Source organism: Triturus cristatus, chromosome 3_1, assembly GCF_964204655.1.
Source record: "Triturus cristatus chromosome 3_1, aTriCri1.1, whole genome shotgun sequence".
Lineage (NCBI taxonomy): Eukaryota > Metazoa > Chordata > Amphibia > Caudata > Salamandridae > Triturus > Triturus cristatus.
In genome coordinates, this window is record NC_140583.1 from 277,889,183 (window position 1) to 277,905,497 (window position 16,315).

General features: G+C 43.1%; 1 protein-coding gene across 1 annotated transcript in view; it reads right to left on the reverse strand.

Annotated features, from left to right (window-relative positions):
- Positions 1–16,315, reverse strand: part of CCDC33 (coiled-coil domain containing 33) — a 1,193,032-nt gene that overhangs the window by 156,339 nt on the left and 1,020,378 nt on the right. The window contains exons 17-18 of the mRNA XM_085643888.1: positions 13,347–13,435; positions 2,320–2,451 (exon numbers count right to left, since the gene is read on the reverse strand). Of these exons, the coding sequence (XP_085500014.1) occupies positions 2,320–2,451; positions 13,347–13,435 (221 nt within the window). The remainder of the gene's footprint in view (positions 1–2,319; positions 2,452–13,346; positions 13,436–16,315) is intronic.

Below are 16,315 nucleotides of genomic sequence, written 5' to 3' on the forward strand. Positions count from 1 at the left end.
TTCCCATCGTCCTCTGTTTATTCACCCCGCAACCTTGCAATCCCATGCAATGGCTGCCTTCCCCTCAGACCCTTCACGTTCTGAGTGCAGCTCAACACACTATTGTTGGTAGGCCATTTCAAAAAGGTTTCAGACATACCTAGATGGCTCCCATGTATGTGAAGGAGTATATATGCACAGCACGAATGTACAGATGTATGTAATTATATTTTAAGAAACCCGTTTAAAGATGACTGCTGTGGACGCACACATATCTATGGTAGACATCTTTGAATATGGATTCTCAAAATGTAACTAAATATATTCGATGATGGCCACCCCATATGAGGGCACATCCAATGTAGATATCGGTGAATTGGGCGCCTTAAAAGGTAACCAAAACACATACAAGGATGGCTGCTGCAGATTCACACGCAGTATCCATCTTTGAATGATTTTTTCTAAGCTTCAAGCTGCTTTACAAGTTGCCACAGATACCTGCACATCCACATAAGCCCTCCTTGAATGGAGTTTCTAAAAATAAAAGAAAAAACATTCATGATGACCTTTGCAGATATTTAATCTGTTAATGGCTTTTTTTTTTATAATTTAAGAAACTCTATTCAAAGATGGCCATTGCATAAGAAAATACATTAAAGAAGGCCACTGCATATGCGCTTTCATTTGCAGCAGCAATCTATGCAACAAAAAAAGCACTGACAAACTCAATGCGCTACACACTAGTTACGTATGGGCTTTGACAATGCTTGTGCAAAACATGGTTTTATTTGATTCATTTTACTAAGTACTGTCCAAATAGGTTTTCTCAAAAGCCATAGGTATAACAAAATCCCGAAGAGAAAAAACTATTTCAGTACTATTAGGTCAGGTCCAGTGCTCATTATTTCTTTACAGCAAATTAATTACATGCCTGAAGGAAATTCATGTGCTGATTCCTTAGAGATGTATGGGTTAACTGACCCTCGGTGCATCATCCTGAAATCAACCCTTTGTGCCCCAGCTGTTTCGCGTAGTATCATTCTAGCACAGGTACTCGTCTCCATGGTACAGGGTTTGCCATAGGTGTACATGTGTAAGTGACAAGGCGGGGCTGACTGAAAAATTGTGAATATCAACTACGAAGTGGGAGTAAGAATTGAATGTGAAGGAAAGGGCATAAGAAGGGACATACAAATACAGAAACACACCTACCTAGAAGTATGTCTATTGAAATATACCATAGTTACACACACATCTATTTCTAGCAGCACTACTCCCCAAACAGGCTAAAATATAGAGCAATCAAGTCCTGGGATAAATCACACACCACACATGGACACTCACAGTGATTCACAGAAAAATGTGTGCTAGCAAAGAATAAAACTACTGGCACTAAGACCCAAGCTGAAAATAAAAACAAATCAAAGGTAAAATGTGGCAATGTAATTTTAGACATTACAGACACCTACACAAATCACAGAGTAAAAATATCTTTAAAAATATTTTTAAAATATAAAACTGTTTTAAAAATATAATAAATGTTCACGACTTCAGATAATGCAGACGCCTGTATAAATAACATTCAAAACTACTTTCAAATATCAAAAGAAATACATTAATTTAAAATATTGCCATGTAACTTTAGATATTCTAGATACCCATACCCATTTTGAAATTACATAGCAAAAACGTGAACACATTGCACATAATTTGGAAAATTACAAATATGTGACTTGCTAATTTTATTTTTAAAACGTGACTCATCTCACACTACTCTAGATATACAATCAAAAAACAAATAATACTGTATGTCCCAAGTATTTATCTCTGTCGCCCTCATACACACACACACAAACTCTGACTACAAAACTGTTGTTGATGTCTGGTTTCATGACATCTCACACCACAAGTGACAGAGGACACATGGCACATCATGGCTGCATTTTTGTATTCCCACGTTCGATGATTGTTAGGTGTGCTTTATTTTCCTCAGGTGAACCGTGTTTTCCTATTCTTTAAAATTCGTAGTTCTACATAGCATAGGTGGAAATCTACATTCGGCTTTTTTACGCTTAAATATGCCCATAAATGTACTATAAGTACTAATAGTAACTTTACAGTTCTATTTTGAGTTTCTTTTATATAAGAGATTTGGGGGACATATGCCTACTACTAGGTGTAAAGCTATGCCCAGAGTCACTCCTAGGCAGAGCATTGCCTCTATGTCTAAGCGTATACCTGTGCATATTATTGCCCATAGATCTACCTTTATGAATTTAGCCTTATATCTCTGTGTGACGCTAAGCAGAGAGAGGGAACAATAGCCTTTCATTTCCTTACCTTCTCTTGCTGCTTTATTGTGTCTTCCAGCACCTTGGTCTTGCTCAGCTTCTCCTGGTACTTGCTTAATACCGCCTGCTGCTGCTGGTGTGCTCGCTTCAGCAACACCAGCTCCTTCTCTCTGTCATTTTTCTGGATGGGTGAGAAATAAAAAAAAAAACATTACTGTTAGAAAACTTGTGTTTCTGTTTCTTTGGTTGACGCTATTCACCTCTCAGAATCCTCTGCCTCTACACTCTGGTCTCCTACTCTGGCAGGAGGTTTTTATGAGTCACAGTCGAGATATGTACAGTCATATTTAGGCTTCAGTTACCCTTCTGAGCTGCAAGTTTGATGGAAGAAACTCCTCTGCAACACTAGTATAAAAAAGTTTTTTCTACATTAGATTTTCCTACCACAGAGACTGGGGTACTTTCACTGAAGGTGGTACCCACCTACGAGGCAGAATCATCTTGGTGAATAACTCTAACAATCAAAATAGTAATGCAAAGAATGCTTGAATTTGTCAGCCACTGGATGCATAACAGTTCACATTTTCAGGTCTCGCCTGTGACAGGGCATGCGCCTAATGCGCTCTTGCTTGCGAGAACTATTGTATACAATAAAGGCCCTGCAGCCCGCCTATTGCTCAACATTCATTAGCTTTATTGTCATTCTTGTTTGCTGTCTTATAATTGCCCAGTGTGTGCTTCCTTCACTTCCTGTTCTTTCGGCTGGAGCATGAACCAAGTACTGATTGCTTCAGCTTGATTGCTGTCCTTCCGCTGATCATGCTGTGATTGTGGAAATAGTTTTTTTTGGTCTTTTTCCTGATCTTCCTTGTTGAATCTCTTCCTATTTGTACCCATGTTTCACTATGCTACACACACTTCTCTTTTAAAATGGATATTTATTGTGACAACAGATGTTTTCTGCTTCCACATGTATTTTCACTAAGACATGGACATGGTTGCAATTGATTTCATTATGTGATCGGATTTTTTGCCAAAAGTCATATTTTCTTTCTTTTTCACACATGGGGAGATTGACTGATTTGCTCAGAATCACAGAGGTGTTGTGGAGAGACCTAACAAGCATTGGCAAAGTCAATAGGTCTTGCCTTTCAGACAATTGGCTCTGCCATTGCCTTAAGTTCCTGCTATACAGCATGGGCATTGATGACCGTGGCAATGATTTGAAGCCATACTGTATACCAGTGTAGCTTCTGTGCAGCATGGCTAAAAATAACAATAACAAAAAGGACTATGATGCATCCGGCGCTAATGCACAAACAAAAGTGCTTTTTACCATTTGCTTTGGCCATTCTGCAAAGCATATGTGCTACTTTACAGAATGGCTACAAAACATTACTAAAGCCAGTTGCTCTCACCGGAAAAACCTACTGGCTTTGCCAATAATTGTTCTGTATTGTAATTCTTTATTAAATACTGTATGATTGTTACAATACAGTGTTATATAAAAACATTTTTGTCAACGAAAGTAAGTCTCTTCACTTTCCGAAAGACAAATGTCTACCTTCATTCCCTTTCCAGAAAATAGCACTGAAGGGACAGATAGTGCAGCAATTCACTCCAACCAGTACTACAAGCAGTGTCTGTCTAAAAACACTCCTATACCAGAGCAAGGATTTCCGACTGATCGTTCAGTGCATATATATCCTTCTCGTTTTCAGCCATCTTCACCAAAATACATATCTGAGCACTGCTGGCTATTCCCAAAGTGCTCCAAACCTGTGTCCAATATTCCCATGAGGTGTTGAGAAACCTATAGAATGTATCTCCAACTATTTGCATGTGAACTCAAGTGTGCTTCATACAGCATCTTAAGGCACAAGTGCCATTCATGCAGGATTTTATAATAGCTGAATTTCAGACCTGCTTCTCGCATTCCCTTGCCTTGGTTCGCCCATATGTGTACTATGTCCTAATCATCATATTGAATGGATAACCTCTTATGCCATTTGTTCTGTAGTGACAGATCCGGTGATGTCGAAAAAGGCAGAGTTAATGCTTGTTTTGTGTAGACCGAGACCACTCCCTGTATTGTGAAGCATTTTTCTATCAGAAATTTAGATAAACTGGGGACATGACCCCACAGTCCGTCTAAAGCAGTGACACAACTGATTATGGGTCTGGTTTAGAGTTCAGCGGATGGTTTAATGTGTTATAAACATGACAGACATCCCGTCCACCATATTACAAAGTGTATTATATCCTATGGCAATGATATCTGTCACATTTGTGATGGAGTATCCCGTCCGCCGAATTCTAAATTAGGCCATATTGCTCCAATTCTCACTAGTTCATAAGCAATGCGCGTTCCGTAGTTCCTTGAGGGATTTTAATTCTCCATGTGCTAGAATGTGATCAAGCGTGTGAATACCATAGTCTTCCCCACTCCCTTGGCATGTTGGTTTTACACCTATCTGTATCCCTGAATTACCCCATAAAGGTGCCTGTCAAATGAATGTATGGTCCAGTTTCACCAGCCAGTGTGCCTCTTGCCAAACAACCCCTGAGCAGTCACAGCCTTCTTCGGCCTTCTCAGAGAGGTATAGCTTGAATCTTGTGGGACTGTGAGCACAGGACCCATGTCTGACCATGTGCTGTAACACACAACACAATGAAGGAAGGAATGCGGAAATAATCTGACACTAATGATCGCTTGGGGACCCCTTACTGTCCATCATAGACAGAAACCAACGTGGGGTTGCTCCTGGTCCAAATCTATGACTTGCTATTTGTAACCAAATAAAAATGGTGTGCAACGCCCAAGAGAGAAATGAGGCACGTTTTATGCTGTTACTACTACTGTGATATTATTTCCTTGTACATATCTTAATTTCTTTCAAGAACTATACAAACTTGATAATGAAATACAAAAAATAAGGCGTACGAGGTATTTTCTCCTTTTGACATCACTCTAACCCTCTTCATTGCCATTGTGCATAAGTATATCAAAATCAATTTGCTATTATTCCAAAGGAGCCATTGTTTTCATTAATCATTTAACTACCCTGGTTCTGTGTGAGTAGGGTCTCCCTTGTCCTAGGTTCTCGACTTTTAGAGCGGTGGCCGCACCGTAAGGGAAGTATCTGTTAAAAGGATTTTCCCCACACCCTATGAGATCATAGAGTTTACTCATAGCTCCATGGGTTATGATGTCCAAAGGAGAAGCCCCCCTATACACCAAAGAATATATCGCAAAGATAATTAGTGGACCATCCTTGCTTTCCACCCAACCCAGCAGTAGTGTGAGCCCACGACAGCAATTGCTTGTAAAATTGGAGAAAGCAAAGAAAAAACATGTCAGAACCAAGCTTCATGCTCGGACGCTGACAGAATACATGAAAGCAGGAATAATCTCTCAGGGATTACAGGTCAGAAACGTACTAGGTATTTTCCGGCAAGACCCTAAATTCAAAGGGAACTTCAGTCATATTTCCACAACCTGCTTACGCCACTGAATGGATTTAGGTGTAGAAACAGCCGTAGAGCATGCAAAGGCAGAACGTCAGGAAATCTAGGAGTTAGAATAAAGAAATCAACCCATCACCTTCGCAGAATCATCAGGTGGGTCAGACGACTCCGACGCCCAACCAAGCCCTAGCCGCTCAGACAATCACCCAGGTCAGCTTTTTTTAGATCGGGGCATGGAAGGCCAAAGGCAAAACAAGGTACTAGTACCCAGGGGAGCGGCAAACGAGGAGGAAACATTACCAATGGGGTCCCCAACCATATTAGGCCAAGAGAGAGACAAAATGCAGGTAATACCCATCTTTAACTTATCCCAACATGTATTCTCCTCATCAGAAATATCTTTACTCAGTAAGGAACTATCTTTTGTCATCAAAGAACGAACCAACTTCTTCAATCTAAAAACTGAAATCTTTCAATTTTTCCGAAAGATCCGGCTTAGACTATTCTTTAAAGACAGGAAACCTATTCCACAAGATTCTATAACAGGTCTAAAACCACCCTCCACCATTTACCCCACCAATGCCATGATGCCACCAAAGCTTTTGACATTTGAGAAGTTAGTTCTTGGCAGACTAGACAATCTGAAATATAATAGGAGCTTCATTTCATATAATATCACCTTACAAGAACGTAAAGCACTACAAGAACTCAAGAATGACAAAACAATAATATTGAAACGGTAGACAAAGGGGAAGGAATTGTGGTACAAGACCGTAAAGACTATGACACAGAGATAAGAAAGCAAATAGGAGAAGTAAAACGCTACAGAAAGCTTAGTTCTAACCCATTACCAGACATCAGAAATGAAATCTTGAAAATCACTACAGAAGGGAAAGATCAAGGTTTTCTAAGCAAGAAAGAATGAGTTCTTAAATGCAGAAAACCCAAGAACCCCTATTCTATATACCATTCACAAGATTCACAAGAGCACAACTAATCCCCCTGAACTCCCCATACTATCAGGCTGTGCGTCTATCCTGGAAGGATGTATGTCGTTACAACGCACACTTTTACAACGCATGCACTTACAACACATTTTTTACAACGCAACATCCACTACAACGCATTCCATTACATAGCATGACACTACAACGCATGTTTAAAAACTACCTTTACAACGCATTCCATTACATCGCATACTACCTTTACAACGCATAATATTAAATTGCATTTAAGGTAAGTATTGGATAGTATAGGGGTAAAAAATACTATTCTAACTCCAGGGGGTGCAACAGTAGGGTAAGTGTTGGATTGCGTTGTAATGGTATGTGTTGTAAAGGTAGTATGCGATGTAATGGAATGCGTTGTAAAGGTAGTTTTTAAACATGCGTTGTAGTGTCATGCTATGTAATGGAATGCGTTGTAGTGGATGTTGCGTTGTAAAAATTTCGTTGTAAGTGTAGTGCGTTGTAACAGTTGCGTTGTAAAGGTTGTTCACCATCCTGGAACCCATTGGGAAGTATATAGATTTCTTCATTAAAGAGTTTGTCCCGATACAAGAAACGTATGTCCGCGACACTATGTACATGATCAACCTGGTTGAAGGTATGCCATACAATATTGAATCTGATTGGCTGGCCACCCTCAACATCTCGTCTCTCTACACCAACATACCACAGAATGAAAGCATTCAAGTGACAAAAAATCTTTTAGATACAAGACCAAGGCCCACCCATGTGCCCACTACTTTCATTATCTCCCTGTTACAAATTGCTCTCAGATCAAACTACTTTGTCTCAGAAGGTTGCTATTACCAACAGTGCTCCGGTACCAGCATGGGAGCCGTTTTTGCAACAAACCTGGCTAATATCTACATGGACCACGTGGAACAGAAATATGCCCTCAACATGACGAATAGGTACCGACCCAACATCAAATGTTGGAAAAGGTTCATAGATGATATTTTTTTGATTTGATCTGGCAGTGAGACACATTTTAATGACTTTGTTACCTATCTCAAACAACATTCAGAAATACCTGTCCTTTACCTCCACGATACACAAATCCACCATAGCTTTTCTAGACTTGAACATCTGACATGATAATGGAGTTTTATACACTTCCCTCCACAGAAAACCAACTGAAAGAAATACACTTATCCTACAAAAGCCACCATCCACGGGCACTACAAGACGGCCTACCGTTTGGGCAGTTTCTGCGCTTGCGTAGAAACTGCTCACGGAAAGAGGACTACATGACAGAAGCAGAGACTTTGAAAGCTAAACTTGTGGCCAGAGGTTATCCCAATAGGCTAGTCAGGAAGTCACCTAAACGGGCATGGTTCTGTCCCAGGGAGGCATTACTGGTCACCAAGGGAAAAGTCCTCACCAAGTAAACTCATCTGCGTGACTACATTTGGAGTACACACCAACCAGGTCCGCAAGCTAAGAACAAAGAACTGGGATATTATTAAAAGCATTGACCCAGAGATAGAAACCCCCATGTTTGCTTTCAAACGAGGCAAGAACGTTAAAGACCATCTGATTCGCTCATTCACAGAGAGCACAGTACGCACAACAGGTTCACTGCAATCTACCTGGGGATTACCAGAGGTAAAAGGACACTTCAAATGTGGCAATTGTGTTTCCTGCGACTTTACATTCAACACCAAAACATTTGAACATTCAAATGTGAAACACACACTGGATTTTTTTGCAAATTGCAATACACGTAATGTGGTGTACTGTACATGGTGTCCGTGCGGCATGCCATATATTGGACAACCCCAACAACCAGTTAAGGCAAGGATAGGACAACATCGTAGTCGCATCAGGCGCGGTGTGGTCAATGCACCGCTGGTTACCCATTCCTCTGAGTAATATGTATACTATCTATACTGATAACGATTTTATGCCTGTAAAATGCTGCCATGTGCCAATAAGTGTTTTTAGTAAAATTCTGTCATGTTGAAACTCAAACAGAAAATGTTGTTAGTAAAATGCTCTTGATGTCAAGAACTATAGGTGAATATTTCTCATTTATACGTGGTTTCATCTAAATGTACACCCGCACTTGTCCAGTGAAGCATGCACTCACAGTTTTTCTGCTGTTTTAATGGCTTGTTATTAAGCATTATATCACACACTCAATATTACAGGACACCACTTCCTTACCGATAGTGCCTCCTGTGATTGGTTAGCCACCTCGTACAATGTTGCCAAACTAGAATTCTATTCTATCACACTACTTTGATTGTCATCCTTTCTTTTGCTTTTGTCTCACTAATATTCTTTCCAACTGCACTCTTTTCTATTTTCACTCTTGCATCTAATTTATTTTCTTGGCATTTTGCCATTCCCCATGTGCACCGGTCTTTCTTCTATTTCCGCTGAAGATAGCGGAGAACTCGATCACACCGACAGGCAGCACTCTACAGTAATGCCTGCCCTGTGATTAAGGGCTGGCTTCTGGCAGGAAACTAGCTTATATATCCTTTGGTGCCTCGCAGGTTCTCTGTCATTAGGCCAAGCAGACAGACACATGCTGTCCTACTCCCACGCGCTGAATCAGCAGGCTGGGCTGATCTCCTTTCAACATACTTTAGAGGTAAGTGGCTGAGACACTCTGTAGCCATGCGTTTGAATACATTGATTTCTGGTTACTCCCTCTAATATCACCCTCGCATTGACTTACAGGTTGACCACGTAAATGACTGAGTGACTTGGTCGGTGGCACCTTGTTATGTTATGTTATGTTAGTAAGACTTTTATAGCGCACAGCTACCCTAGGGTGTCCCGGCGCTTGCTGCAGTCCTCCCAACAACCGATTCAGACAGAAATCAGAAGAGCCATGTTCTGAGCGCTTTCCTAAATGACAGTAGATCCTTAGAATTTCTCAAACTAAAAGGAAGCTCATTCCAGGTCTTGGCTGCCCCCGCGACAAAACTTCTACCACCCCATCTAGATCTCCTTATGATGGGAAGCACAATTAGTTTTGCTCCTAGAGAGTGTAGCGATCTTCCTGGCACATACCACTGAAATTGTTGTTTCAGATGAAGTGGACCTGTGTCCTGAAGGGCTCGGAAAACTAAGCAAAGAGATTTAAAAAGAATTCGCTTCTTTATCGGCAACCAGTGAAGTTTTTTTATTGAGCCAGAAATAGAGGCAAATTTCGAAGTTCCCGTGAGCAGCCTAGCTGCTGAGTTCAGGAGCATTTCAAGTTTTCGAAGATTGCACTCCTGCATGTTCAGATAAAGGCTGTTACAGTAGTCAAGTCGTGACATAATCAAGGCCGTAACCACTGTACGCTTACAGGCTGCCGGCAACAGAGGTAGAACATTCCTTAAAGTCCTAAGGATATAGGATGTGGCAGAGACCACGGCATTCACTTGATCACGCATAGTGAGATGTTCGTCCAGTACTACACCCAAGTTCTTAACTTTTCTGGAAGGAACTGGAAGCGTCCCCATAGTCTCTGGCCACCAACTAGGAGTCCAAAGATTAGCATTATTGCCAAATAAAATCACCTCTGTCTTACCAGCATTAAGCTTTAAACAGTTTTGCGTCATCCAGCCTCCGACTGCTCCCATACAATCATGTAGCTTTACCCCCTTCTAACCCCAACACGGAGTGACTGTACCTCCGGCATTCATCCACCCGTTTTTAACAAGTAAGAACCCCTGTTTACCCGTGCTACATGTCAGTAATACCACACACTGTCTTGGTCTTGTTACTAGTGCATCCCTTCCCTGTATTCTAGGTAATGCTAATCCAGCCTAATACGTAGGAAGTTATCCATAACCCACAGGACAGAGCAGACGTCCCTCCTGTGTGCACGTCATTCATAGTAACTGGGTAAGCCCTTCATTCTCACTACTGTTGACCATTCGTATGGCATTCACACTCATCGCCCTAGAGTGTATTTAACACACATCCACTCTCTTCACAGACATCGTACCAGTAACGCACGCTCTGTCGTACTGTTAGAATCAGGTTTCAACACTTGAAATCCTCATGTCGTGCTACACCACAGGCTGCCAGCCCTACTCTACCCTCACATGGGGTAAGGTTGCATTAGCGATTATTTCTCATTTCCAGTACCCTTGTGTTACCAGTTCTCTACTAATATACGATTGTTCTCTCACATATAAAGTGCCCGGCTGGGACCCTTGTGAGTATCTTCTTCTTCTGTGTCTCTTACCTATACTCACTTGTGGCACACATCTACTACACGGCTGCGCAAAACACCCTTCAGGTACTATAGAAACCCATGTGCTCCTTTTCAAGCGACCCCGCCTGCACCTTGGCCACACACTGATATTATCCCTTTCTTTGTAGATGTCCCTACATTTCTAGGTCCTGAAGAGACCCTACATTGCACAAAGGGTCGAAATGTCATCGGCAGATAACAGAAGCGAACCATTATACCAGCGCTTATCATTGTATAAGAAATGCGGTGTACATTTTGTATACTTACAAATGGTCGACTCTATGATTAATGGGAAACCTTGTACATATGTCACAAATATGTCACCAATATTTTAGGTTCCTTTTTTCTCACTGGGGACACTAAGCACTACTGTGATATTATTTCCTTGTGCATATCTTGATTTCTTTCAAAAACTATATAAACTTGTTTGTGAAATACAAAAATGAAGGTGTATGATGTCTTTTCTCCTTTTGACATCACTCTAACCCTCGTCATTGCCATTGTGCATAAGTATATCAATATCACTTTGATGTTATTCCACAGGAGCCATTGTTTTCGTTAATCGTTATGCTAGTCTAGGCTAGAGTGGAAAAGACTGTGGACCGTGTGCAGTATTCCTTCAATTAGCAGGTCTATGCACCTGGAGATGAATGAGGGTGTTTACAGTGCTAGGGCATTCTTCAGTATTGTGCACTGCAGAAGCATCGAATAAGCAGGATAAGGACTTGAGAGTGAATGGAATATGTTTTCAACCTTCACAGTGGACTACTAAGGACCCCTTTACAAGCTGGGTGGGGGCGTATCTACGATGGGGGATATGGCCCCACCCAATTCCATGTTTTATGGGGTGTACGAATACACCATGTAAAACCTAATGTGTGCATCTCGTAATGGGGCCTAAGATGTCCTGCCAGTCAGGAAAGACAACAAAATAAGGCTTACCCTCTCAAAGTGCAAATTTAAAGAGGAGTTTGAATAAAAAAATGTGATGTACAGCTACCTTTAGGGAAATCAGGTTTTCTCAAAGAAAGTGAGAGCTAAGAAATAATTACTTCACCTCAAGGCAGGAAGTATCTGAATAACGTCTGGTACGTGGATAGGTTCAAGGCAAGTTCCTGGGGCAAGAGAACAGCTGTTCCTAACTGGAGCTTTTTATGAGAAGCTTATTTTCGTTCGAGTTAAGCTTGAGGTATTTAATTTAGTCACCTTCCTTTACACTCTGAAATCCTTGTGCTTGCAGCGGATGGCATCACTTCATAGATTGTTCCTCAACCTAAATCTCGGATTATATATTTTGGTACTGACTAATGTTTCTGGTTGTGTGTGTTCTTTCCTGTTGCATCTGGTTTTTGTTAAATGCCCCAATGCCTGTGGCCTAGTTGGCACTAAATAAATGTGCTAAATAAATTCAGTGCTAGTTTATCTTAAAACAGAGTGCGAAGGAAAAAGGAGAAACTGTTTACCAGACATACTGATCAGACAAACACGCAAAAGATGAGGGGAGGCTGCTTGCAATAAGTCGAACTACTGGCTATAGCTCGGGGTGGCACTCCAACACATCGTTCTTTTGCTCACCATGCCACCTCAGTTTGGAACCAGAGATATGCAAATCAGTCTTCACCCTGTTCCTCATGGGAACAGTCCAGCTCGAACCACCAAGCCAGGTCCTTCCCACACCGAACACAGGCAACCCAGGACTAGTTCCGCACTAGTTATGGGCTCATCAGCCGGGTGCAACTTGATTCCAGTGACACAGTGATCCACGTCTGGGCCCACCCCACACCACATGAAACACATGAAAGATGATAGGAGGCTACTTGCAATAAGTTTAACAATTGGCAATAGCTCGAGGTGGCACTCCAACCCATCGTTGTTTTTCTCACTATGCCACAGTAGTTTGGCTCCAGTCATGTGCAAATCAGGCATGACCCTGTTCCTTATGGGATCAGTCCTGCCTGAACTGCCAACTATAGCGAAACTGGTCCTGGGTTACTTGTGTTCCGGTTCAGGGAGGACCTGGCCTGGTAGTGCGGTCTTCTGGCAATGTTACAAAATACTGAAATGGTTCAGTTTTTTTATTTTCATGCAGAACATGCATGAATATCTTTCTAGGCATTCTTGTGGCCCTAAACCCACAGCAGCTCGGTATCTTCTAAATTCCTGAAGGAGAACCTTGACTCCTTTGGGAATTCAGACTTTTGACAAATCCTCATGTCACAAAGAAGTGCTGTAGCCTTTTGATTTGTAAATTCCAGAGCTTGTCAGATTCCTCTGAAATGAGTTCCAGACTCAGCTAGAAGCGTCTGACACTTCTTTCCAGACAGCATATTTCTAAAGAGCCAGTCCCCAGCCTTTCTGTCACAGTGGCATCATATGGTTTCCCTCTCCCACATCACTTACCCTGATAAGTTCGTTCTGCAGCTGCTGAACTTTGTCCTTCAACTTCCTCAGCTCCTGGGTCTCGCTGGCCAGCTTGTGCTTCAGGGACACTGCAAGAGGCAGCACAGGAACAGAATGAAGGCTCCTTACTAAGGCAGTCAGAAAAAGTGTCTCTTGCTGCCTCAGGCTCAGCTACGGGGTGTTTTTCAGCTTGAGAGAAGCTCCCTGCCTCTGAGGTGTGCCAAACACACTGTGGGGCTCTGGGCAGTGTTAATGAGAGAAACTCTCTGCCTCTGAGGTGTGCAGAAACACTGTGGGGCTCTTGGTGGTGTGTTAGTGAATGAAGCTTCCTGCCCCTGAGGTGTGCAGAAACATTGTGGGGCTCTGGGTAGTGTTAGTGAGAGACGCTCCCTGCCTCTGAGGTGTGCAGAAACACTGTGGGGCTCTGGGCAATGTTAATGAGAGAAACTCTCTGCCTCTGAGGTGTGCAGAAACACTGTGGGGCTCTGGGTGGTGTGTTAGTGAATGAAGCTTCCTGCCCCTGAGGTGTGCAGAACAATTGTGGGGCTCTGGGTAGTGTTAGTGAGAGAAGCTCCCTGCCTCTGAGGTGTGCCAAACAGCCTGTATGGCTCTGGGTAGTGTTAGTGAGAGAAGCTCCCTGCCTCTGAGGTGTGCCAAACACACTGTGGGGCTCCGGACAGTGTTAATGAGCGAAGCTTCTTGCTTTTGATATGCCTCTGAGGTGTGCCAAAGACACTGTGGGGCTCTGGGCAGTATTAATGAGAGAAACTTCCTGCCTCTTAGGTGTGCAGAAACACTATGGGGTTCTGGGTAATGTTAGTGAGAGAAGCTCCCTGCCTCTGAGGTGTGCCAAACAGCCTGTGGGGCTCTGGGTAGTGTTAGTGAGAGAAGCTCCCTGCCTCTGAGGTGTGCCAGACACACTGTGGGGCTCTGGGCAGTATTGATGAGAGAAGCTCCCTGCCTCTGAGGTGTGCCTAACACACGGTGGAGCTCTGGGCAGCGTTGATGAGAGAATCTCCCTGCCTCTGAAGTGTGGCAAACACACTGTGGGGCTCTGGGCAGCGTTGATGAGAGAAGCTCCCTGCCTCTGAGGTATGCCAAACACACTGTGGGGCTCTGGACAGTGTTAACGAGAGAAGCTCCCTGATCCTGATGCATACACAATGTGAGTGGTGCTGGATGATTGGACAGTGACAGGTGCAGACCCATTACATTAAGGTCTGGGGCTTTAGGTAGTGTGTTAGTGAGAGAAGCTCCCTTCCCCTGTGGTGTGCAGACACACTGTGGGGCTCTGAGTGGTGCATTGTTGAGAGAAGCTCCCTCCCTCTGAGGTATACAGACACAATGTGAGTGGTGCAGGAATGGTTTGACAGTCACATGTGCAGATACAGTGCATTAGGGCCTGATGCTCTTTGAGGCCTGATGCTCTGGGTAGTGTTAGTGAGAGACGTTCCCTGCCTCTGAGGTGTACAGTCACACTATAGGGCTCTGGGTAGTCTTCGTGAGAGACTTTTCCTGCCCCTGAGGTGCATAGGCAAATTGTGGTGTCTGTGTGGTGTGTTAGTCAGAGAAGCTCCCTGTTCTTGAGGTATGCAGACACACTGTGGGGCTCTGGGTAGTGTGTTATTGAGAGAAGCTTCCTGCTCCTGTGATGTGCAGATACAATGTAAGTGGTGCAGGAATGGTTTGACATTGAGATGTGCAGATTGCTTTAAGGCCTGGGGCTCTGGTTAGTAAGAAAAGCTCCTTGCCCCTGAGGTGCGCAGAAACACTGTGGGTCTCTGGGTAGTGCACGTGAGAGATGCTCCCTGCTCCTGGGGTGCACAGACACAATGTGTGTGGTGCAGGAATTGTCTGTTAGTAACATCTACAGGCCCAGTGCATTATGGCCTGGGGCTCTGATTAGTGTTAGTGAGAGAAGCTTCCTGCCCCTGAGGTGTGCAGACACACTGTAGTCCTCTGAATGGTTAGTGAGAGAAGTTCCTGCCTCTAAAGGTGTGCAGACAACCCGTAGGACTCTGGGTAGTGTGTTAGTGAGAGAAGTTCTCTGCCCCTGAGGTGTGCAGAAACACTGTGGGGCTCTGGGCGGTGTGTTAGTGAGTGAAGCTCCTTGTCTCTCAGGTGTACAAACGCATTGTGGGGTTCTTGGCAGTGCGTTAGTGAGAGAAGCGCCCTGCGTCTGAGGTGTGCCAAACAAACTGTGGGGTTCTGGGTAGTGTGCTAGTGAGAGAAGCTCGCTGCCTCTGAGGTGTGCAGACAAACTGTGGGGATCTGGGTGGTGTGTTAGCTAGAGAAGCTCTCTGCTCCTGAGGTGTGCAGAAACACTGTGGAACTCTAGGTGGTGTGTTAGTGAGTGAATCTCCCTGCCTTGAGGTGTAATAATACACTATATTGCGCTCATATTTGTTTGCTGACGTTCACAAAACTTTCTGACTCGGAGGTGTGCAGATACAAGGCTTGAATAAATAGTGATAAACATGTTTTTTTCCTCCTTGTACTCCTTCGTTTCTTAAAAACATCCACTCCCACACTCTTGTTATCTTGTCCCTGAGCTAAAGCTGCTCTGATCTCTTCAGGTGCCTCATGGACCAGGATGCAGACATTAAAAACTCAGAATTTGTAGAATTTCGGCCCTCAGAAGAAGTCTGGCTATGAGGTGATAGGATCCTGAAGGCGATTCTAACTTGCACTTGTTATCCCTTAGACAAAGAGCTCTGCTTACAAACTGATATGAGTCCACCCACTCACACTAGGTGACTTGGGTGGGGACCTGATGATGAAGCATGCCACTGGTGGTACCTGTAGGTAAGGATCCTACTAATATATCCGTGAGATGCCATGAACACGCCAATTTACCTGCGTGCAGATTCCCCAAAATCTTAAGATATATTGAGAGCAGATAACTGACATCTCAGACCTTAAGAGTTGATTTCTATACAAGCTAACCCTCTCTTGTATAATTATCAGTT